The sequence below is a fragment of the Alligator mississippiensis genome, chromosome 2, assembly GCF_030867095.1.
Source record: "Alligator mississippiensis isolate rAllMis1 chromosome 2, rAllMis1, whole genome shotgun sequence".
NCBI lineage: Eukaryota > Metazoa > Chordata > Crocodylia > Alligatoridae > Alligator > Alligator mississippiensis.
This window is the reverse complement of record NC_081825.1, coordinates 160940093-160963824: the sequence shown is the minus strand read 5'-3', so window position 1 is coordinate 160963824 and position 23732 is coordinate 160940093. Positions and strand designations below refer to the sequence as shown.

At 43.7% G+C, this 23732-nt stretch overlaps 1 protein-coding gene across 3 annotated transcripts in view; it reads left to right on the top strand.

Moving 5' to 3' along the window:
* Positions 1–23732, top strand: part of TRMT10A (tRNA methyltransferase 10A) — a 44965-nt gene that overhangs the window by 6180 nt on the left and 15053 nt on the right. For 2 of the 3 annotated variants that reach the window (XM_014600157.3, XM_059722341.1), the window contains exons 5-8: positions 144–218; positions 1392–1541; positions 2962–3067; positions 15913–17577. In XM_014600157.3, coding sequence (XP_014455643.1) covers positions 144–218; positions 1392–1541; positions 2962–3067; positions 15913–16082 — 501 coding nt within the window. In that variant the 3' untranslated portion in view covers positions 16083–17577. Of the gene's footprint in view, positions 1–143; positions 219–1391; positions 1542–2961; positions 3068–15912; positions 17578–23732 lie in introns of those variants that run through there. The other variant, XR_009459944.1, reaches the window with a different exon arrangement.

Genomic DNA, 23732 nt, shown 5'->3' with positions numbered 1-23732 from the left:
TCAACTGCTCGTTCAAAAAATGGTCTTACTAACATCAGTAAGGGTTTGACGTAACCCTTCAGAAGGGGAGACTTTTTTAGGGAAACATGGCAGCATATGGAATTTGGATTTTATGCACTATTTTTCTTTTATTTTCTTCCAAGTTTTACTTGACCAGCCACGGTGGTCAGTTGAAAAATAATATGAATGAAAATGACAAAGGATGGGTCAACTGGAAGGTAATAACAGCTCAATAAGTTGGTATTTACTGTATTATCTTTTATTTTAAGGTGGGTTGGGTTACTTGTGTTTTTTTTCAAGTGTTTATTAGTACATCAGAAGTGGTGTTAGAAATAATAATAACTTAAGTCTTCATGGGTTTTAATTATTTTGAATGAATTTTGCTTCATAAAAGTAATAGACTAAGCTGTAGCTTGAACTAGCTATTTAAGGGTAGGTGTTTATTGACTTAAGATGCACCTCGGTTCTGACCAGTGGTCTATAGTGACAACCTTTTTTTTTTATTTCAAGCAGAAGTGTTACTTCTGTAGTAGAAAGAAGTAAAGTAGTTAAAGGGAGAGGATAAAACTGCATCAGCTTTACCAAAGCTTACCATCCACTGAATGGTAGCTTTAATAAGCCTTTTTTTCAGAAGCCTTCAGACAGATGCTGACCCTTAATGGATCCACCATTACTATTTTTGCAAGAGACACCATTTAAAATCCCTGATATCCCTGGTATCTCAAGTGTTTGTGGAAAAGTTGGTTATCTTAAGCCATTTTTTATCCTTCCTGCTTGTTTTCCCTTACAGTCCTCTTAAACTAAACCAGTATTCATGTGGTAAACATCCCAATACCCTGGCAACCCAGACAGAACCTTCTGTTTGTAAATTGTTATAGAGCAGCAAGGTCTTATGACTGCTTTTCTGTAGCTACAGCCAAAACCTGTCCTGCCAAGCAAGGAACAAGAGCTGAACACTTTATTCTAGCTTCTGTTTATGAAAATAAAAATTTGGGAAAGATGGTGGTCTTCAGGGGCTTATGTACGTTTCCATGGAGAATCATAAGAGATCAAGCTTGCCTCTAGTAATTTTATTTGGGTGCCAGAAAACTAACTGGCACCTATTTGCAAGCTACTGTTTGAAAGCTGGGCCAGTAATGGTGGGATGGTTACTTGGTAAATACTAAGCTTTAGTGGTATAGTGCAGTGTAAACAGGGCTATGAGGGGGAAAAACACTCTGTGGATTGGCTAGTACACTATTCCACTGATACTACACCAGTGCCATCTTGCTAGTTCAATAATTGACAGCTTGCATCTATACATTTTTTTGGCTATATCTAATGCTTGGCTATACGAAAAGCCTGTATGGTGTTCAGTTGGGTGCAGCTTGGAACTTCTGTTTGTCTTAAAGGATATCCACATTAGATCGGAGCACTATAGTGAACTGATGAAGAAAGAAGACTTGATGTATCTGACTTCAGATTCCCCTAATATACTGAATGAACTGGATGAAACCAAAGCCTACGTGATTGGAGGCCTAGTGGATCACAATCACCACAAGGTAGATGTTTTCTATGTCCGTATCTTCTTTATTTATTTATAGTATTGCATACAATATTGTTGTACATCTGCAAACTAGCAAATACAGAAATACTTCATTATCCAGTTTTTGTGCAGTAAATCACAACATTGGCTTAAATGATTATAGATACCACAGAAACCAAGAACTCATTGATGTTTTGTGTTGTTTGTTTTTTTTAAAGATGTTCTGGGTGCCTGTACACGTGGTGGAGGGATGGGGGTTAATTAGAGCAGCTTTCAGGAGCTGCTCTAATTAAAACACCTTCAGTGATTTTTTTGTATTCAGCATCCTGCATTTCAAAATGGTGGCAGGGATGCTTTAACTAAAGCTTATTTGACAAGCTTTAGTTAAAATGCCCCCACTGCCATTTTGAAATGTGGGATGCTGAATACATGAGACGCTGCAGCATGCTGGAGCATTCCAATTAGAATTCTTTTCTAATCAGAATGCATCAGACCATGTGTGTAGGCATTCTTCAATTTTATCCTGCTTATTACCATACTTATATTTTAAAATCCATTTCTATATTGCTGAGGGCCAGGTTTTTTAATAGCTGTCTTGGATCTCCTGTGTATGCAGTTATATAACATGCCTGTACATAGATTTTCACAGTTGTATGTCCTAATACAGGCACAGAACAGCACTTGCATCTTGGTGTACTGTTTTAAATAACTTCGCTTATTAGTGTGACTTAGTTAAGGAGCACACTTGCATTTGGATTCTAGTTCCACACCTGGACATGGAGTCACACTGTGTGGAACTGGTATGTCACTGGGAATGCCACGTAAAGGTTAGAGAACTCTTAAGAATGCTTTCCTTTGGCTAAAGTACTGACCCCAAGCTATTTCCTTTGAGCTATGTAATAATTGTATACGTGACATTAAAAAATGAATAATTCTGCCTTGCATCATTTTTCACAGTCTAGCAATCACTGCCAAAGACTGAGAGAACTAAACTGGGGCTTCAGCTACCTGTGTCATGCTTTATCAATTTTCAGTTTTTCCAGAAAACATTAAAGCATGAGAGGTTTAAATGATTTTTTTTAATCATTTAAGGGGTGGGGCAGGCACGGGACAGAGTTGGAGACATTGTTGGGGCTGGGGGAGGCGGGGGAAGCTCCTGTCACTGTGCACACCCTAGGAGGGCACAGGGAGGGAAGGGGCCATGTGCACCCCAGATCTACGCGAGGTGGGCAGGCTGGAGCCGGAGTTGTGCCAGGCTCTTTTCAGCGGGGGCTAGGCTCAGGGCGGACAGTGGCACTGGGGGGTGGGCTGCAGCCACCCCAGATTTCACAGCTGTGCTAATTAAAGTGTTGGTAATGTTTTCTGTTTCCTTCCTAGTGACGAGAAGAAAATAAGTTAATCTCTGTTAATTATTAATTTTGGTGTCTTCACTGTAGGGGATCACTTACAGAAAAGCACTAGAGGAGGGAATTAATCATGCACAGCTCCCTCTTGGAAATTTTGTGAAAATGAACACCCGGAAAGTGTTGGCAGTTAACCATGGTAAGTCATGAGGTTGCAAAATGCAAATTAAAATATGACTCTTCAAAAGCAAGCCAGAACATAGAGACCTAATCTTTATTTTCACTTATTTGGATCTCTTAAACCAAGCAGCTGTCTCTAGGAGGCAATAGTTGGCCCAATCATCTTCTCATGTTTTTGGGATGGTAAGGTTTTAAGGTGGAATCTTCAAAAGTATCTAAGTCCTTTGAGAGTGCAAGTTCCTTTAATGTTTCCTGTAGAAGGCATGTAGCTTTTGAAATTTTGGCCTGTAATGGGTAATTGTTCAGCTTTCCAGACATTCTAGAAAATTTAACTAATTATTAAAATATTGGGATTTGTCCAATGGTTTTCTGTTTTCTTTGAAAAAATTAGAGGATCAATTTCTGTCCCTGTCTGACAATTTTTATTGTGCATTAGTTACTTGAGAGCTACAGAATTTGGGTTGCTCCTAAACTGGCATTTGCAAGAGCTGCAAGAATATGTACATAGTTTCTTTGTACATTGTAGTTACATGTACACTGAAGTTGACAACTGTAGTAAACTTAATTATGCTGTTTCTCTGTGTTTTGACATCTGGCATCTCTTTTTAATTTGGTTTGTTTAATTATAAGCCTACACAGCATGGTTGTTTCTCAGTCCTACTTTGATTTGCCTAGTAATGCTATCATATGAGTCTTAACCCCACTCATGGATTTCTTCTATTTTGTGCTGTTTTATTTAAACTTTCCCAACCTTGGTTTTATCATCTGACCTTCTTCTTGGTGGTAAAAATGCTCCCCCCACCAATGTCAGAAAATGTTGCTAATAGGCACAATTGCATGGAAGCATTATATATTTAAGCAGTGGAGAACCGACTTTAACACTGAATCTCCCATCACTAATCTTAACTAAACTCCACGTACTTGAAACATTGTGCACACAGTGGTCTTTTAGCTTTTAAATATCAACTACAAAGTTGAGAACAGTGTTTCATATATAAGGGCTGTTCAACTGGCAGGCCATGTGCAGCCCACAAAGGAGTTGGCTGGAGCCTGGGGGCCACAACTTTGGCGGCTACTCCCCACCCCCTATTGCTCCAGCTGCTATTGCCAGTGTCCAGGCTTCTCCTCCCTCCTCTAGGTTCTGTGTTCTATGCCTGCCCCAGAGGGCAGCGCAGTATGGCATGGCACAGTGCAGGTGGGACCAGGTCCACACAGTACAGAGTTGAGGGCATGGGAGGGAGGCACCCAGGCAGGCATGTAGTGCAGTTGAGGGGGAGGCTGTCCACACAGGTGCACAGTGGGGTGGGGGTGGGGGGTGGCATCCATGTGGTGTGTAGCCCAGGGGTACATTACCCATACTGGTATAGTCTGTGGGGTGTGTGGCCCCCACTAATGCAACCCATGCGGCATGTAGCTCCCGGCCACTTAGAAGTTGGACAACCTTGTTATATTATCCATTTAAAGCTATAGAATACTAGCTTTTTCTATTTTGGTAGGACATTGTGTAGCAATTGCATGCTGACCTCTAGTGTTAATGTTTTTAGAAGCTGTCTTTGACTAGATTGAGTACTAGGCTTAGTAAACAGAGTTATAATATGACTCTTCCACTGATTCACTAAGTGATCTTGTACAAGATGCTTGGGGCCACATTTTAACATATTTGGGTATCCAGCTTATGTTGAAATGTTAGTGTCCTTGTGATGTAGATACATGTACAATGACATTTCTGATGGACGTTTTCTTAAAGATTTTCAGGGCAAAAGTTGATATGAACTAATCACATACAGTAGTTGAAGTTAAAAAATCTTAGTTCAGGATTTTAAGCAGAAAAGCCAAGAAACTTACTTTAGTCTCTTACACATTCTAACCTTGATTTAAGGTCCACTTTCAATAGGATTACTTACAAATAAGTCATTACTGGATATAAGGAAAAACACCCTCTAGAATTCTTGTGTGTGCACATGTGTCCGTGCACACATGCAGGTAGTGAATGACTTTTTCATTGATCTTTGACAGACGGGTGGACGGGTCGTTTTCGACCTGGAGGGACATGGGCAGTGGGGTTCCACAGGGCTCGGTCCTCAGGCCCGCACTGTTCAACATCTTCATCAGCAGCTTAGACAAGGGGGTGAAAAGCTCCTTGTTCAAATTCGCAGATGACACTAAGATGTGGGGAGAAGTGGGCATGTCAGAAGGGAGGGACAGGCTACAGCTAGACTTGGACAGGTTACAGGGGTGGGCAGATGAGAATAGGATGGATTTCAATACTGATAAGTGCAAGGGAGGAAGAACCAGCAGCAGACCTACAGGCTGAGGAACTCCCTTCTTGTCAGGACAGAGGCAGAAAAGGACCTTGGAGTCATTATTGATTCCAAGGTGAACGTGGGCCGCTAATCTGAGGCCAACCGCACCTTGTCATTCATTCACAGATGCATCACGAGCAGGTCCAAGGAGGTGTTCCTCCCCCTCTGTGCGACACTGGTCAGGCCGCAGTTGGTGTACTGTGTCCAGTTCTGGGCACCGCACTTCAGGAGGGATGTGGACAGCATTGAGAGGGTCCAGAGGAGGGCCACTTGCACGATCAGGGGGCAGCAGGGCAGACCCTACGAGGAGAGGTTACAGGACCTGAACCTGTTCAGCCTTCGCAAGATAAGGCTGAGAGGGGATCTGGTGGCCGTCTATAAACTTACCAAGGGGGACCAGCGGGGAATGGGAGAGACCCTGTTCCCCTGAGCACTACCAGGAGTAACTAGGAATAATGGCCATACGTTGACTGAAAGTAGGTTCCGACTGGACATTAGAAGGCACTACTTCACAGTCAGGGTGGCTAGCATCTGGAACCAACTTCCAAGGGAAGTGGTGCTTGCTCCTACCCTGGGGGTCTTCAAAAGGAGGCTAGATAATCACCTTCCCAGAGTCGTTTGACCCCAGCATTTTTTTTCCTGCCCATGGCAGGGGGTCGGACTTGATCTGCTCAGGTCCCTTCCAACCCTATTAACTATGAAACTATACTGTCTGGTTTTTTCTTTTATTTTTTTAAATATACATATGTTGCCTTTGTTGCTATTACCTTGTAATAGAAAAATCAAATGCCTATTTGGTTTTGGCTTTGGAAGTTATGCCCCTACAATATGTACCAAACTTGAAATTGGCATGGCATAATATTGAGGTCCAGTTTGTAAGGTGACCAGTTCTGCTCATCTTTTCTGACCCAATTTCTGAAGTGCTAGAGGTGGGACAGTCTCTAATATAAACTTTTAAACAGAATTATAGTTGTCCCAAGCATCTTAAGGAAATATCACCCTCTAGTGATAGAGATGATCAGCAATTGCATCATTAAATTTGAAGTATAATTAGTTCCAAAGTATTCATATATGCTAGGGTCAGAAGGGACCTCAATAGATCATTGAGTCCGACCCTCTGCCTGGGCAGGAAAGAGTGCTGGGGTCAGATGACCCCAGCCAGATGTCTATCTAGCCTTCTCTTAAAGACCTCCAAGGTAGGGGAGAGCACCACCCCCTTGGAAGCCCATTCCAGATTCTGGTCACCCTTACAATGAAGAAGTTCTTCCTGATGTCTAGCCTAAATCTGCTCTCTGACAGTTTGTGACCATTGTTCCTTGTTACCCCAAGAAGCACACTGGTGAACAGAGCATCTCCAATCCCTTGCTGCATCCCCCTAATGAATTTGTAGGCAGCCACAAGATCACCTCTCAGCCTTCTCTTACAGAGGCTGAAGAGGTCCAGGTCCCTTATTCTCTCCTCATAGGGCTTGGCCTGTAAACCCTTAGTATATTTGTTCTTGTTTTGCTAATACTGGATCTCCAGATTTTACCAAGCCTTGTTAATGCTTATTTGCCTTTCAGTAACCCTGGTATTGCCTGACATAAATGCTCTGTCACTACTAATGAAGCTTCCTATGTAATACAGTTTTGCAAGTAAGGAGCCAGTGCAAGTTGAAGTCTTCACATTATCCTTTCAGGATCCCAGTCTTGCTTCACCTTGAGCCTCTCCACAACAATCTTCCTTCTGGAAGTTCTGCTACCTCTACCCTATCATTTTCTGTAGATTTGTCTTGTTTGTCACCAGTGAAATATCATCAGCAAAATTAGGGTCATGGAACTGTTTTGTCCTGACCATTGCATTCCTGTACTGCTTTTATCAATAGTATTGTTCATTTGGAATAGTCAAGGACTAGATAAAGATGAAGATAACAACCTATTCTACCTTCTGTGGTAATTGTGTTTGTTACTATCATCATATTATTACAGTCTCCTAAAGATGTAAATTTTGCACTGTTTTCAAAAAGGACAGTCTGTATGTCAGTGAAGTAGATGGTGATTAGTATCTTGGACATGGGAGGTGTGTCCTAATGAGTGCACATGTGCAGGGGTGTGCATTTCCTGAGGGACAAATAGCACTAAACAAGCACTAGTTTGTTTGTTTTTTTGAAGGGGGATGCATCCATGACACCTTCTATTTGTTGCTTCAGCAGAATAAGGAGTTTGTAATGATAAGATCATGTTCTGAACACTTAGGAAAAGAATGCCATTTGAATTGACTTAACCCAAGGCTTCCATTCCAAGTATTCCTTTCTATAGTGCTCAGAGTCCCTGCCCACTCTAGCACTGAAATCCCCAAGAAGAATTACATTATCTTCTTTGGGGACAGATGCTAGGACTTGGTCAAGTTTAGAATAGAATTCCTCTTTTATTTCATCACCTGCTTCAGGAGCATATCCACTGATGACTTGCAAGGCTAATGTATAGAAAATGATAGAGTAGAGGTGGTAGAACTCCCAGAAATAAGATTGTGGAGAGGTTCAAGGTGAGGAAACACTGGACTCTTGAAAGAATAATGTGACTCCTGACTGCTGGATTGATTATTGATAAGTTCAGTAATGTCCATTCTTTTTGCCCCAAAATGATGTATCCCAAAGAAGCAACCAAGGAAGAGGTTGAATATGAAAACCCTGCTAAAAGTAATCGTCTCCAGCAGCTCCTCAGTGAAAAACTACAACTTCCCTGATCATCTTGACACCACTGATCACTGGGAGATCCTCAAGAAAGGCATCCATGAGGCATTTGAAGAAACTCTAGGCTTCTCCACCAAGAAACATCAGAATTGGTCCAGTGAAAATGATAGGGAAATTCAGGTTCTCAGAGACAGAAAAAGGAGTGCCTTTGAAGCTTGGCAGAATGCTGTCAACTCCAAAAAGAAGCAAGACATTTATCACCACATTAAAGCCAGAGGAAAATTTAAGAGCAAAAGAGCAAGTGGTGAGAGGACAAAGCAAAAGTCAGATGCATCTCAGGGTGCTGAGGGAGTTGGCTGATGATTTCAGAGCTGCTGACCATTATCTTGCAAACTCTTGGCAATCAGGGGAGGACCCAGATGATTGGAGAAGGGCAAATATAGTGTCCACTTCTAAGAAAGGAAAGAAGAAGGATCCAGGGAACTACAGACCAGTCAGTCTCACCTCAGTCCCTGGAAAAATCACAGAGCAGGTCCTCAAGAAATCCATTTCTAAGCACTTGGAGAAAGAGAAATTGATCAGAAACAGTCAGCATGGATTCAAGGGCAAGTCATTCTTGACTAACCTGATCATCTAGGATAAGATGACTGGCTCTGGATGCAGGGAAAGCAGTGGACATGATATACCTTGACTTGAGCAGGGCTTTTGATATGGTCTCCCACAGCCTGCTTGCAAGCAAACTTAGGAAGTATGGGTTAGATGAACCAATTGTAAGGTGGATAGAAAGCTGACTGGCTTGGGCTCAACTGGTAGTGAGTGATCAATGGCTCGAGGTCTAGCTGGCAGGCAGTATCAAGTGGAGTGCTTCAGGGGTCGGTCCTGGGGCCGGTTTTGTTCAGGATCTTCATTTACAATCTGGAAGATGAGGTGGATTGTACCTTAAGCAAGTTTGAGGATGACACCAAGCTGGGGGTAGGGCTAGGATTCAGTGTGACCCAGACAAATTGGAGGATTGGGCCAAAAGAAATCTCATGAGGTTCAACAAGGACAAGTGCCAAGTCCTGCACTGAGGGCAGAAGAATCCCATGCACTGCTACAGGATTGGAACAAACTGGCTAAGCAGCAGCTCTGCAGACAGGGTTACGGTGTACAGTAAGCTGGATATGAGTCAACAGTGTGTCCTTGTTGCCAGGAAGGCTAACAGCATACTGGGCTACATTAATAGAAGCATTGCCAGCAGATCAAGGGAAGTGATTCTTCCCCTCAATTCTGCACTGGTGAGGCCACATCTGGAATACTGTGTCCAATTTTGGGCACCCACTACAGAAAGGATGTGGACAAGTTAGAGAAGGTCCAGTGGAGGGCAACAAAAATGGTTCGGGGGCTGGGGCACATAACTTCTGAGGAGAGGCTGAGGGAGCTGGGTTTATTTAGTCTGCAGAAGAGAAGACTGAGCGGGGATTTGATAGCAGCCTTGAACTACCTGAAGGGTGGTTCCCAAGTGGATGGAGTTAAGCTGTTTTCAGTGATGGCAGATGACAGAACAAGGAGCAATGGTCTCACATTGCATTCAGGAAAGTTTAGGTTGCATATTAGGAAAAACTTTCTGACTTGGATGGTGGTGAAGCATTGGAATGGGTTACTGAGAGAAGTAGTGGAACCTCCATCCTTGGAGGTTAAGACCTGCTCGACAAAGCCCTGGCTGAAATGACCTAGTTGGGGATGGTCCTGCTTTGAGCAGGGGGTTGGGCTATCACTAGATGACCTTCTGAGGTCCCTTCCAACCCTAATTGTCTATATTATTCTGTAAAAGAGATTAAGAAGTTTGCCAACAGCCATGACTTGCATAGTTTCTTCAGCACAACTAAAATTATCTGTGAGCCAGGCACACAGAGTCATTCCTCCAAGGTCCAAGGATGGAACAGCACTCTTTAAAGACAGCTCCAGCATCAACTTATGGTGGAAGGAGCACCTTTAAGAGATACTAAACAAATTCTAATGTCAAAGATGCTACCATTGAAGCCATTCTACATCACCCCATTAAGGTCTACCTTTCAGGTCCAACTTGTCAGAAGGCCTTGAAGCCATTAAATAGATAGGATCACATGGTTTGTTGTTTTCTAATGCAATACTAGCTGAAATATATAAGCATGGTGGAAAAAAGCTCTCTTTCATAATGACACATTGCTGTTATGAAAATCTGAAAACATTAACAGATTCCTAGTGACTGAAGAGATGCCAGAATCATTACCATATTCAGGAAAGAAGATGAATCAGATTGCTGTGATTATTGTGGTATTGCGGTCCTGTCCATAGGTGGGAAGGTCATCTCCCATACTCTCCAAGTCTCCCATACTCTCCTCAGTAAATACACTTTCTTCTTTGAGGAGATTCTACCTGAGTCCCAAAGTCGTTTCAGACCACTCAGAGGTGCAGTAGGTACTAGGTAGCCACCTTTCTCAAAAAAATAAATATAGACAACAATATCCAACACCAGATAAAATCTGCCATTGCTGTTTTTGGACATCACTGAAACCACAGGGTCCCAAACCAAATTTCTTGTCTAGCAGGCTGTTCTCATCCCTACCCTGTTTATATGGGTGTGAAACTTGAATGACATGCCAGAAGCACCCAAAAACTGTGGAACATTACTGTTGCAAACCTATCAGCAGGGGACCCCAACACCCCTGAGGTTTTTTTTTTCCCCCTTTGTGCCCATTTGTCCTAAGGAACAGGCTGTCCTGGAATAATGCCTTAATTCAGCAAGCCTCAGCTCCATGGTCCTTATACTGGACCCTGCAGCTGCAGTGAGGGAGCCTCTGCCAGCCCCAGGTGACCACCCCACTGGGTTCTGACAGAAATTATTCTTTCCAGAGTCAATCAGTAAGGAGACAGAACAACAAAATAATGTATTGCATAGGATAAAAGAATTGCACAAGTAAAACTGAGTATAGGCTTGGAGATAACTTTGCTCATTTTGCTTTTCTATCTTACGTTCTCATGTGGCTACAGCTTTGCCCTCCTGAAAGACCTGCTGGCATTCTTAGGAATCAGCTTTCCTGCTGATATTCCTTCCCCCCAGTCCTGGCAACTAGGGTCTCCCAGCTTGGGAGAAATCCAAAAGACTCCACATAGCCCACAGCGACCTTCCTAAATCACTTCCAACCAGCACCCACCACCAGCATTCTCATGAGTCGCCACAATTTGCCATAAAGTTCCGATCTGCCCCGGGGGGTGGGGAGTCATCTCTGTGAGATGCCTTTTCTATAGAGGAGCTGATTTCCCTGTTCACAGAAACACAGTGTCTTAAATAAATGCCTCATTGATCATCTTCAGGTGGCATCATGAAGTTACAGAAGTACATTTATGTCAAATATTATAGTACACACAGATATGGAAATGACTAAACTAAACCCATCTTCATGCTAGCTACAAAGAGAGACTAAACATCATAGGAGTAAATCTGATTTGGAAGAACATCCATGCATGCCACATAGTGACACCCCCCCCCCCCAAGACAATTTGGTTTGAGGGTGAATCTGTGACAGTTACTCTTGGCAAGGTCTAAGGGAAATCCTGCATGTTGGTTGACAGGATGGAAGAATGAATGCCAGCATTCTGGCTCAAGCAAACGCCACTAGCATTGAAGCCGTGTTTATATGACACCAGCTCTGTTGGACAAGACATGTCATAAGGATGCCAGCAACCAACTCCCAAAACAGGTCCTACACTCGCAACTCATTGGAGATCCCCACTCTAGAAGTAGGCAAAGAGATTCAAGGATACCTGGAAAGCCACTCTGAAGAAATACATTATTAACATCAGTCCCTGGGAGACTTGAACACTAAATCATCTCCAGTGGTGCCATGGTGTACAACAAGGCATTTTGACAGGCTATTTGGAATTGGGCAGTTGGTACCCAATAAGAAATTGTTTTCAGCTTTCCTCTTCTTCCTGTTCCTGTTCTTCCTGTTCCATCTCTTCCTGGTTTAAAAACTAATCATTTTCCGTGGTAATAGGGTTTCCATAATTTCTAAACCTATACTTGCGTGATGTTCCTTTTTCCTACATGTTTTGTGTTCATAATTCTTCTACTAGCATCTACTAACTTGAAGAAGTGGCTTAAGACAGGGACGTCTTCATCACTTCCTTTCTGTTCACTTCTTTCCCTTCCAGTTTGGACCTGCATTTTGCTTTGGTACTTCCACTGTCTTTGCATTTTGAGTCTTTTTTCCCTTACCACAAGCAGGAAAGAACAAGCAGGATGAACTAGCGCTCCTGCTTGCACTAAACACCTATGACTTAGTGGGGCTAACGGAAACCTGGTGGGATTTATCCCATGACTGGGCGGTACATATTGAGGGTTATAGACTGTACAGAAAGGACAGGGTGGGGAAGAAAGGGGGAGGGGTTGCGCTCTATGTCAGTGAGCATTGTACATCAACCCTCATCAAGACGGAATCCAGGGATGAGGAGGTAGAAGGATTGTGGATTAGGCTACATGGGGGGCAAGGAGAAAGGGATTTGGTGGTAGGGGTCTGCTACAGACCCCCACATCAAGGGGAAGAAAGAGATTCGGGGCTCCTGAGGCAAATCTCGGAGACCATAAAAGCTAAAGAGGCGGTAGTCATGGGGGACCTAAACTACCCTGACATCTGCTGGGAGTCGCAGACAGCAAAGTCCCACTGCTCACGCAGGTTTCTAACCTGTGTACAGGACCTCCACCTGACTCAGGAGGTACACGGTCCCACTAGGGGGAATGCCATACTGGATCTGGTATTGGCAATGGGAGATGACATGGTAGCGGACCTCCAGATCGGTAGCCATCTGGGGGACAGTGATCACCTAATAATAGAATTCACCATAAGATGTCAAGTGGGTAAGGTAACTAGTAGGGTGAAAGTGCTAGACTTTAGGAAAGCTGATTTCAATGAACTCAGGCGATTAGTCAAGGACGCACTGCAGAGTAGGAGATTTGAAGAGATGGAAGCCCAAGAAGGGTGGCTGTGCCTTAAGGAAACGATCCTTCGGGCACAAAGCAAGACGATCCCCGAGCAAGGCAAAAGAGGGAAAGGGGCCAGGAGGCTTCCCTGGCTGACCAGAGAAATCCAGAGCAGCCTAAGGGACAAAAGGGGAGCACATAAAAAGTGGAAACAGGGAGAGATCACCAAAGACGAATATACCTCCTCTGCTCGTGCTTGTAGGGAGGCAGTTAGGCGGGCCAAAGCTACCATGGAGCTGAGGATGGCAACCCAAGTAAAAGACAACAAGAAATTGTTTTTTAGATATATTGGGAGTAAAAGGAAGGCCTAGGGAGGAATAGGACCCCTGCTAAATGGGCAGAAACAATTGGTGACGGACAGGGGGGACAAGGCTGAACTCCTCAATGAGTTCTTTGCCTCAGTGTTCCTAAGCGAGGGGCACAACAAGTCTCTCACTGGGGTTGTAGAGAGGCAGCAGCAAGGCACCAGACTTCCATGTGTAGACCCTGAAATGGTGCAGAGTCGTTTGGAAGAACTGGATGCCTTTAAGTCGGCAGGCCCGGATGAGCTCCATCCAAGGGTGCTGAAGGCACTGGCCGACATCATTGCAGAGCCACTGGCGGGAATATTTGAAAGCTCGTGGCGCACGGGCCAAGTCCCGGAGGACTGGAAAAGGGCCAATGTGGTCCCCATTTTCAAAAAGGGGAGGAAGGAGGACCCGGGCAACTATAGACCTGTCAGTCTCACCTCCATCCTTGGCAAAGTCTTTGAAAAAATTATCAAGGCTCACATTTGTGAGAGCCCGGCAGGACAAATTATGCTGAGGGGAAATCAGCACGGGTTCATGGCAGGCAGATTGTGCCTGACCAATCTAGTTTCTTTTTATGACCAGGTTACGAAACGCCTGGACACAGGAGGAGGGGTGGATGTCATATACTTAGACTTCAAGAAGGCCTTCGATACGGTATCCCACCCCATACTGGTGAACAAGTTAAGAGGCTGTGACTTGGATGACTACACAGGCCGGTGGGTGGCGAATTGGCTGGAGGGTCGCACCCAAAGAGTCATGGTGGATGGGTCGGTTTCAACCTGGAAGGGTGTGGGCAGTGGGGTCCCGCAGGGCTCAGTCCTTGGACCAATACTCTTTAATGTCTTCATCAGTGACTTGGACGAGGGAGTGAAATGTACTCTGTCCAAGTTTGCAGATGACACAAAGCTATGGGGAGAAGTGGACACGCCGGAGGGCAGGGAACAGCTGCAAGCAGATCTGGACAGGTTGGACAAGTGGGCAGAAAACAACAGAATGCAGTTCAACAAGGAGAAATGCAAAGTGCTGCACCTAGGGAGGAAGAATGTCCAGCACACCTACAGCCTAGGGAATGACCTGCTGGGTGGCATGGAAGTGGAAATGGATCTTGGAGTCCTCGTGGACTCCAAGATGAACATGAGTCGGCAGTGTGACGAAGCCATCAAAAAAGCCAGTGGCACTTTATCGTGCATCAGCAGATGCATGACGAATAGGTCCAAGGAGGTGATACTTCCCCTCTATCGGGCGCTGGTCAGACCGCAGTTGGAGTACTGCGTGCAGTTCTGGGCGCCGCAATTCAAGAGGGATGCGGATAACCTGGAAAGGGTCCAGAGAAGGGCCACTCGTATGGTTAAGGGCTTGCAGGCCAAGCCCTACAAGGAGAGACTAGAGAAACTGGATCTTTTCAGCCTCCGCAAGAGAAGGTTGAGAGGCGACCTTGTGGCTGCCTATAAGTTCATCACGGGGGCACAGAAGGGAATTGGTGAGTATTTATTCATCAAGGCGCCCCCAGGGGTTACAAGGAATAATGGCCACAAGCTAGCAGAGAGCAGATTTAGATTGGACACTAGGAAGAACTTCTTCACAGTTCGAGTGGCCAAGGTCTGGAACGGGCTCCCAAGGGAGGTGGTGCTCTCCCCTACCCTGGGGGTCTTCAAGAGAAGGTTAGATGAGTATCTAGCTGGGGTCATCTAGACCCAGCACTCTTTCCTGCTTATGCAGGGGGTCGGACTCGATGATCTATTGAGGTCCCTTCCGACCCTAACATCTGTTACCGGTTCCCAAATGAGATTTCTAGCCCACAGCTACCCTTGATTATTTGCACTCTTTCCGTATGTCCATGCTTAATGGTTCTTCTTGTCTTTTATAGGTCTTCCATTACCATGTTTTCTAAGCCAACCTGCACCTCCTACTACTAAGTTAAATTTGCCTCTTTCAAGAGTCTCTTCAAGACTTTTCTACATCATATTGTTGTGCTCACATTCTAGGGTTTTTCCATACATGTGTCTTCAAATTTTCTCTTTTGGCAACCCTCTGACCCTACAGTTCTGACCTGACTCCCCCAATCAAAATTATCTGATTTGTGGTTGCCTGTGATAGCAGGGGATTGAATTGGATTCTGATTCAGGAGGTGTATTGCTATATTGTTACAATTGTTGCCCAAAATAGTTGTGCAAGATAGAGATGCATCTTATAGTCTTAACTGAATTGGAGATATGGAAGCATCTGCTGAAATGAGCTCTTGCTCCCAGATTTTATACATCTTTGATTCATTTAATGTGTAAGGTGCTTCTCTGCTCTGCTTTCTGTCTGACTTCAGACTAACATAGCTAACTACAGCTCTCTGCACAGGGCAATAAGTGTTACGGGGAAGGTTGCATTTAGGGCATGGATTAGCTTGATTTCAGGGGAGCTGAGGTGGGGTGGGGTGTCTAAATCATGATGACAAAACGGTTATGCTTGCTTCTCCAGTGTTAGCATGGTGAAGACCTTTCTAGGGAGGGGAGAGAGGACTTGAATGTTTTTGTTTTGGATAGCTATTTATTCATCACCGTTCTTTAGCTCAGGAAAAAAGCACACGTGAATCTTGGTCTCTTGCAGTTTTTGAGATCATCCTTGCGTACTTGGAGAAGAGAGACTGGAAGGAAGCATTTTTCAGTGTCTTGCCACAGCGGAAAGGAGCTGTCCCACTGGGTGAAGCCAATGATGACTCAAAATGCCTACTGCTTGGGAAGGAAGCTGCTGAAGATGATGACTTGGACAGTGACTAAGCCTTGGAAAAAGTGGACAGGAACAAAATAGACCTGTAACGTAAGGAGTGAAAACAGGACTTGAATTATCTGAACAATCTACCATATTAATGCTATGTAACTGTTAAACTGGCTATGCATAGTGCCATTTTTGGACAATGGGTGTAGAAGACTGAATGTTATTTTTACCTTTTGGAATTTTTTGTTTTGAGTAGCTTTTTATAAACTAAATTAACAGCAAAAGCAGAACTTAATTTTGTTTCCTAAGGAAGCTAATATTTATTTTTTCCTTTTAAAAATGTTATTTGATATGTACAGAATGGTTGTATTGTCTTCTCCTTAAGCTTCTGACAGAAGATAATGATGAACTTTTTTGTAATAATTGTGTATGAATCACCCCTCTTTTTTTTACCCATCCCTGCTCTGTAGAAGTAGCAAATGTTAATGGTTTAGGGAATCTCAAACCCAATACCAATAGCGCCTGTTGCAAAGTATGAATAATTGGAAAGATAGCAATGAAGTTTTGGTTTGTTTTGTGGTTTCTTTTTTTCCCTAAGCAGAGTCATGTTTCCATAGTCTTTGGGAACAGCATTGGGAGCCAGAATGCTGTCTTTAGCAAGTCACTCCGCTACTCTCTTGGCATACTTGTCTACAAAACGAGGATCCTGTTTTCTGGCAGTGGGGCTTTATTAATCACATTGTCTGCTAGGTCTTTTGGTGTCAAAATGTCAAACTTCTCTGGCCTTTTGAACTTGCATCTCTGCTCATGCTTTTTTGGCAGTGGCTTCCCTGCTCTTTAAAAGAGATGCAAAGACAGCCCTGGAGATGGAAAACCATTTTCAGACCTGCAAGGCTGTTTTCCCTGACCCTTCTGCTTGTACAATTTAGAAGGCTGCCACTTGTACCTTTTATGAGTTTTGGGATCTTGCCATGTATCCTCTGAGAGCTAGATTATAATCAGTAACTTTCCAAACGCAATGTGGATGGCTGTAAATTTTGGTCAGTTCTGACCTGGATTTGAACAGGCAACATAAATATGACCAGCTTTGCATCAGATTCCAGCCCTCCCTTCTCTGTTTCCACTGTGTAATTGGGAGTTGAACTAGAATATGTTTACATGTACAGGTAACTTGCAGTTGTACAGATCACCAACAAACTGACTTGAAATGGTTGTGTGACTTATTAAAAATAAATGGGAGGGCAGTCATTTGCCAGTTAACTGTGATGAAGTTTCATGAGCCATAAGGCACTGTCTGCAGTTTACTGCCCCGCTAAAATACTGTGAAGTCTGGAATGGTCTAGAGATCTCAGAAGCTGGATAAAACTAGACAAAAGCTGTCTTGTTTGTTTTAAGGAACCAAAGAAATATGTAGCATAAACAAAGTAATTTTGTATTTAAATACTGAGTTCCTCTCTTAACAAATCTTTAAAATGGCAAAGCTACAAAGTATTACAGGCTTCAATGCTGCGGTACTGTGTCATTGCATATAGCATCTATTAAACCTGACCCTAAGAATTTTCTAGCTTCTCTGATGTTTGCTAAGTATTTCTCACGTGTACGCTTTTCTTTTCTGTGTTGAGCATCTTATAACTATTTCCAAATGTTAAAAATTATATCTATAATTTATACATGTAGAATTAATTCCAGCACTCTTAAAGGTAGCCTTATTACATGGTTTTATTGATCAAGCATTTTTGTTATGTGGCAGGTAAAAGAGACTTTTTTTGAACAGAAAAAATCCACCTTCTATAACTTCACTGATGAACAGTACATGTTAGACAGGGATGCAGATTTTTAAATTCTGAGTACTGAAATGATTTTTTAAAATCTGCTGACTTCCCTGCCCCCACCCCAAACAAGTAATTTAGACTTCTGTATTATTACAGATGCATGCACTCCTCCCCCCACGCCCCCATCACTTATAACAAAATTCTTTTTTCAAGTTTTCTCTCTAGTGTTTTTATCCATCACCCCTTTTGGGTTTTGACTGCGCTAACACATCAACGGATCTTGGGGCTTGCCTTACCAGGGTGGCTTAGTTCACAGTAAATTTAACTGTTGTGAAATGACCTGCCTCTGTGTGACCTAGTTCTTGGAATTCATTACCTGGCATATTCTGTTCTTTTCTTCTTTTGAGACTACACAATGTTAGTGTAAACTAATGTTTGTATGGACTTCTCTGATTCTCACTAGTTTGGCAGTCCTCTCAGCTGCCATCTCTCACTCTTTTCACCCTACCAGGAGCAACCACTCTGGGCATCTGGATGACCTCTATCATCTGCAGTCATGTTGACCAGATGCCATCTGTCTTTTTAAATGCTGCTGCACAGCCAGAATTGGGCTGTCTGTGACTCCATACTCTTGGGGCTTTGGTAGATATTACACTTACGACTTGATTAACCTGTTAATCTCACCTTTAGTAGTAACCTGGCCACACATTCATGCACGAAAATGTTGTGGTTTATTCTTTTATTTATTACACACATCTTGTGTAATAACTTTGTGGCTGGTTCCCATTGTGCATTAAATTGAATGGATGGCCAGCACCAAGCAACTGATCAATGCTTCCAGCTGTGGAGCCCTTTGATCAGCTGACTGGTGTTCCAAGCCATTGGGCACCTGGCTTGCTACTTGCTGGTCACAGGCAGAGCTCTGGATTATTACCCTGAGTTCCTCCTGCACTGCCAATAAGGCATGATGGCAGTGCAGGAGGAACCCACAATCATGCTTTGATCCCACAGTCATGCCTTTTGCCATGTACTTGTGGCATAGCAGTAAGTGTGATTGTTGGAATCACTGCTGGGATCCCATCATGCCTTTCATTGACTGTCTCTCAGGAACCCTGGAGTTAGTTGCACTGAGGCTAGCATTATTGCACAACAGCACTGCACCATGTCTCATGCAGGACTTCAAGAAAATATGATGGTTCAATGAGTCCAATAGGAGCATGGCTGAGTAAGTAGGGAACACACCCAGGACACCCAATAATGTCAGATCAACAGTAAGGAGCTTAAACTAGATTGTTTGAAAACCCAGGATTAAAACTTGGTTTTACTGCAGACCTCGTAGGGAGAAACAGACTGAGTGACTGTGACAAAGGAGAGACCTTGCCAATGAGCTCTTTGTACTACAAGAGCATATGAAGACACCAGTGTGGACATCCTGTCTGACAGCCCTGAGGAAAGGAAGTCGGCCATTAAATATCTTTCACCCAACGCACACAATATTTTTTTATAAGTGTTAAGTACTTGATGCCTGGTGGTATGATTTTTATTTTTTGGTGTCTACCACACACATGGCTGCTGGATGCTACTATGTTAGGTAGCATCCAGCTTTTGGTACCAAGAAAGGAACCAAAAGCCAGAGGAGGAAAAAGGAGTCTGGAGCCCCCAGTCATTGCTGCCCAAGAGCAATGGGTGGAGTGGTATCCAGATAGGAGCCCGCAGGCCATGTGTTAACTTCTTGCAAGCCACTTAGACAAGCCACTTGCCTTTTTGAGTTCATCTCCCTTCCTCAGCAGAGCACTGGTTTTGTTTGTGCTGCCAGACAATTTGAGAATGGTGCCAGGCTAGTCCAGATATGAACAATGGGGTAGTATGAGAGAGATCAAGGAAATTGGGCTTGACCCTCTCTTCTACCTTCAGGTCCCTGTTGCTTTTAGATGGCTTCCTATAGGTCAGGGCTGTCCAACTGGCAGCCAGTGGCTTGCGAGGGGTTAACATACAGCCTGCAGGCTCCTATCTGGATGCCACTCCATCCATTGCTCTTGGGCAGCAATGACTCGGGGTTCCAGACTCCTTTTTCCTCATCTGGCTTTTGGTTCCTGTCTTGGCTCCTGGAGGGTGAGGCACTGCAGTAGAAGGGAATCTGGCTGCCAGTGCTGTGTGCAGCAGGGGAGGATGCCAGGCTGTGCCAAGAGAGAACTGTGCTGCAGGTATGCTGCTTGTAGTGTAGGCATGGCCAGGAAGGTGAGGGAAGCTGGGTTACCCTTGTGGCAGGGTGGGCTTCCTGTGCATTGCATGTAATCCTGGGTGGGGGGAGTGGGCTGTGCATGCGGGGGGGAGAGGGGAACTTGGCTATGTGCCCAACAAGGTTGGGGTGGGTGCAGCCCTTTATTGCCCAGAAGTGAAACAGCCTTGCTGTAGGTCAGGGACAGACAAAATGCGGCCCACCAGGCCATTATATCTGGCCTGCGGGGTCCCTAAAAAATTTAGAAAATCAATATTTATCTGCCCCTGACTGCCTCTCATGCAGCCCTTGATGCTTGCCAAAACTCAGTAAGCAGCCCTCCACCCAAAATAATTGCTCACCCCTGCTCTAAGTATTCCATGATGTCCTGTGGGGAGAATTTCACTTTGTACATAGGGCCCTGCAGAGGGACAAAGGGTGCTGGGATACCTACCTAAAATGCTGAGCACTTAGTACAGAGAAAGTCCTTGCAGCGTGAGAATAATTCCAACTTGAGGGAGGCAGCTAGCCAGGTGGATATAGCTACTGCAGACTGTCTTAGGTGTACCAATTAACCTGCTCCAGGTCAGTGTAAAATAACCCTGCATCCAAGTAGACAATCCCTATTTCTGATATAAATGTGGAGATGGGACAGTGGTTCTAATGCAGCTGTCATTGCCAATTCTTACTGTTTGATTCTTCCTGTAGTAATGCAGAATGAAGCAATGAAGCATTTTTGTTGCAGGCAAGATTTTTTGTTTGAAGACAGGGTATGGATCTTCCACTTATGAATTCAAGTGCCTTCCAGTCCAGTTTGTAGTTGCTGGAAGAAAACGTCCATAAATGAATTGCATTAGAGTAACTTGTCTTTCCCTTGTTTCACAATATGCCTTTTCCTCTCCTTGTCATTGTTTTAAACTGCATGTGGTTTGGGATGGGGGTTGTTATAATTTTGTCTCATTTTCCAAGGGTGAATGTATTTATTAATTGAAAAAAAATTAGATACGTTATGCAGCCCTCGCCTCTCTGAGGCAATACCAGTTCTTCTCTAGATATATTTAGGTAACCATTATCATTCTTTAATACCTCTCCCATCTTAATTTTGACAGCAAAAAGAATTGTAATGATTCATTGTACTTGCGTACAAATTTTCTTTAGGTGGTGGATGCTACTTCTCTTTAAACTACGTATTGAAATTGTTTTCAGCTGCTTGCAGATCTGTATTCATTTTTCTTTAACAGTAATGCAACTCTCAAACTTGCCCATATTAGTAAGTATAGTAAAGGCTACGTAACTTACAGCTATTTCTGTGTTTGCTACTCATTGCAAACATGTTACTTATTGAATGGGCCAGGTCTCTGGTAACATGGTAATAACTTCCAAAAGTAATGGAATATAAATACTGTCTGAGGAATACTAGATTGCAACCTGAGCTATTCATGAAGAATTTAAAAATGCTTGACATAGATGTATGACAATTTTCAACCAGTGTATTATCTGAACCTTTTCAGTAACAGCAGACTGGATCCTGAAGACTGCAGACTCTCAGCTGTTGGTGTCAGGGACAGTGATAGTGGGAAGATGGGCTGTCTCGTTTTATTATAGCACAATGAAATGTGACTACCTCACAAGAATAGTCCTGTGGGAATCTCCATCATTGCTATGCTTCAACTTATGTATGCTAGTCTGCCTTAGCTGCTTTTGGTAGGGAATCAAGTAGCTGAAAGAGCAGGTGGACAGGATCATGGGGTGAGGAGGGGAACTGGAGGGCAAGCACACTCCCATTAGCTCAGGCTGAAAATTTTCATCATGCAGCATTTCTATGGAGAATCAAAAATTAGACTGAGACATAGACAGATGTCTGTCATGCCACATGAAGCCATTTACCACATGGAGCCTTTAATTGACTTAAATTCACCTGCTGAAGTATTTGTGTGAAGTATGGGAGTGTGTACATGTATCATGCAACTTGCCCTTAGTGCAGAGGGGAAGAGGGTATCCCTGGTGTGCAGAGAAGACTAGCTTTGTGAATTTGTGCAGATGCAGTTAGTTATAGGCAGTTAAAAAAAACCAGTATGGTTTGTTGCTTATCCTTGTAAACTAACTCACTTTCTGCTCTGCTTTATCCCCTCTAAACTATTGTGATGATAAGTCTGACAGAGGAAATGTGTTCTTGTTTTAATAGAGATATTGATATTGCTGCTGACTTTTTTTTAATAATGACTCTAAATAGATTGGGCTTACAAATGTTTTTCTTCAAATCAATCAATGAAAAGTAAACAACACAAAAAGGGATTTCAAATTTTTTCAACATGTGTACTGCACTTATTCTTAAGTTACATGGGCCATTTCTTTCCCATTAGTGCCACGTGCTTTCTCCTCTGGTGCAACCATAGCAGGTGCATACACAGAAAAGTCATACTGATATTAAATTATATTCTACCTCTTTAGTATGACTTGGCAGATGTGAAGGAGAGGAAATAATAGCACCAGGTGATCAGCGTGGTGCCCCCCTCTGAAGAATTAACCTCTGGTGGTCTTATGATTACAGGTCAAGAACCAGATCTGTCAGTCATTTACCAGTTCTTGACACTAGCAGAGGAATGTAAAATTGAGGTTGCTGCTTGGTTCTTAACGAGCTACAAGAAGCTTGATTATGAAACTGCAAACTCAAGGTAGTTAAAAAAGCAATTGGACAATGTTGGAGGTAATATTGAACTTAGCAAAAACAAAGCTCAGAGCAGAAGGACTAAGCTCACCTAGAAGTGTGGGAAAAGGTACACTTCAGGTAAATGATTCCAATATTTGATCATCTTTGCTTGCTGTAATTTCTATGATATTTTGATTTATTTGGTGTTTTTTCTGACCACTGTCCTAGGGGAAGCCACAATGTTCCCCAGCTTGTGACCCAGACAAGGTGCTGCTAGTACCTGGCAGCTGCCATCATCACTTCTCTCCACCTGCTGGCCGTGGGCACAGCATGGGTAAAATACCCTATCATCCAGCTGTGGTGCAGTGCCATATGAACAAAGCCCTCCACCACTGAATACCACCAAAACCCCAACTTCATAGGCTGGATCCAGTGTCTCAGGGGCCGAATCCAGCCCATGGGCCATAGGTTCCCATCTCTAACATAAGATGCTAAAACTTGTTATGTTTCTCTATTACTAAGAGAAACTAAAGTAGGTGGTGGCTTGCTCTTTGCCAAGAGGATGTTTCACCTACAGTATTGTTAGTGATACAGGCTTGAAAACTCAGATCGGTTTTTCAAAACCTGATGCCTTCATTATACCCTGCAAAAAAGTGTTCTCTCATATATCTATCATGCATGATTATTTGGCACATCCAAATACTAGTATTCTAGGGCATGTCCATACAAATGTGCACATGCAGGCGCACATATTTCCCATGGCACAAAGCAGTGACACGTATTTGTGCCATTGCTTTTAGTCCCAGACCACGCCCCTGCATGCGTGCTCCGACACACAGCTAATTGCCCTGGGTGGGGTAGGAGAGGCTAAAGCCAGCACCTGTGCTGGCTCTAGCAGCCTTACCTGGGGTCCTGGGAGCCTCCTGGGGCAGCAATGGCACTGATCCAGCCACTTGGAGCCCAGCTGGCAGCCAGAATGTGGCTCTGGTTGGCCAGGCTCCAGTTCTGGTGGTGCATGCTGCTGCCACATCACTTTTCTCAGTGACTTTTTTTGACACAGGGATCACCCAGT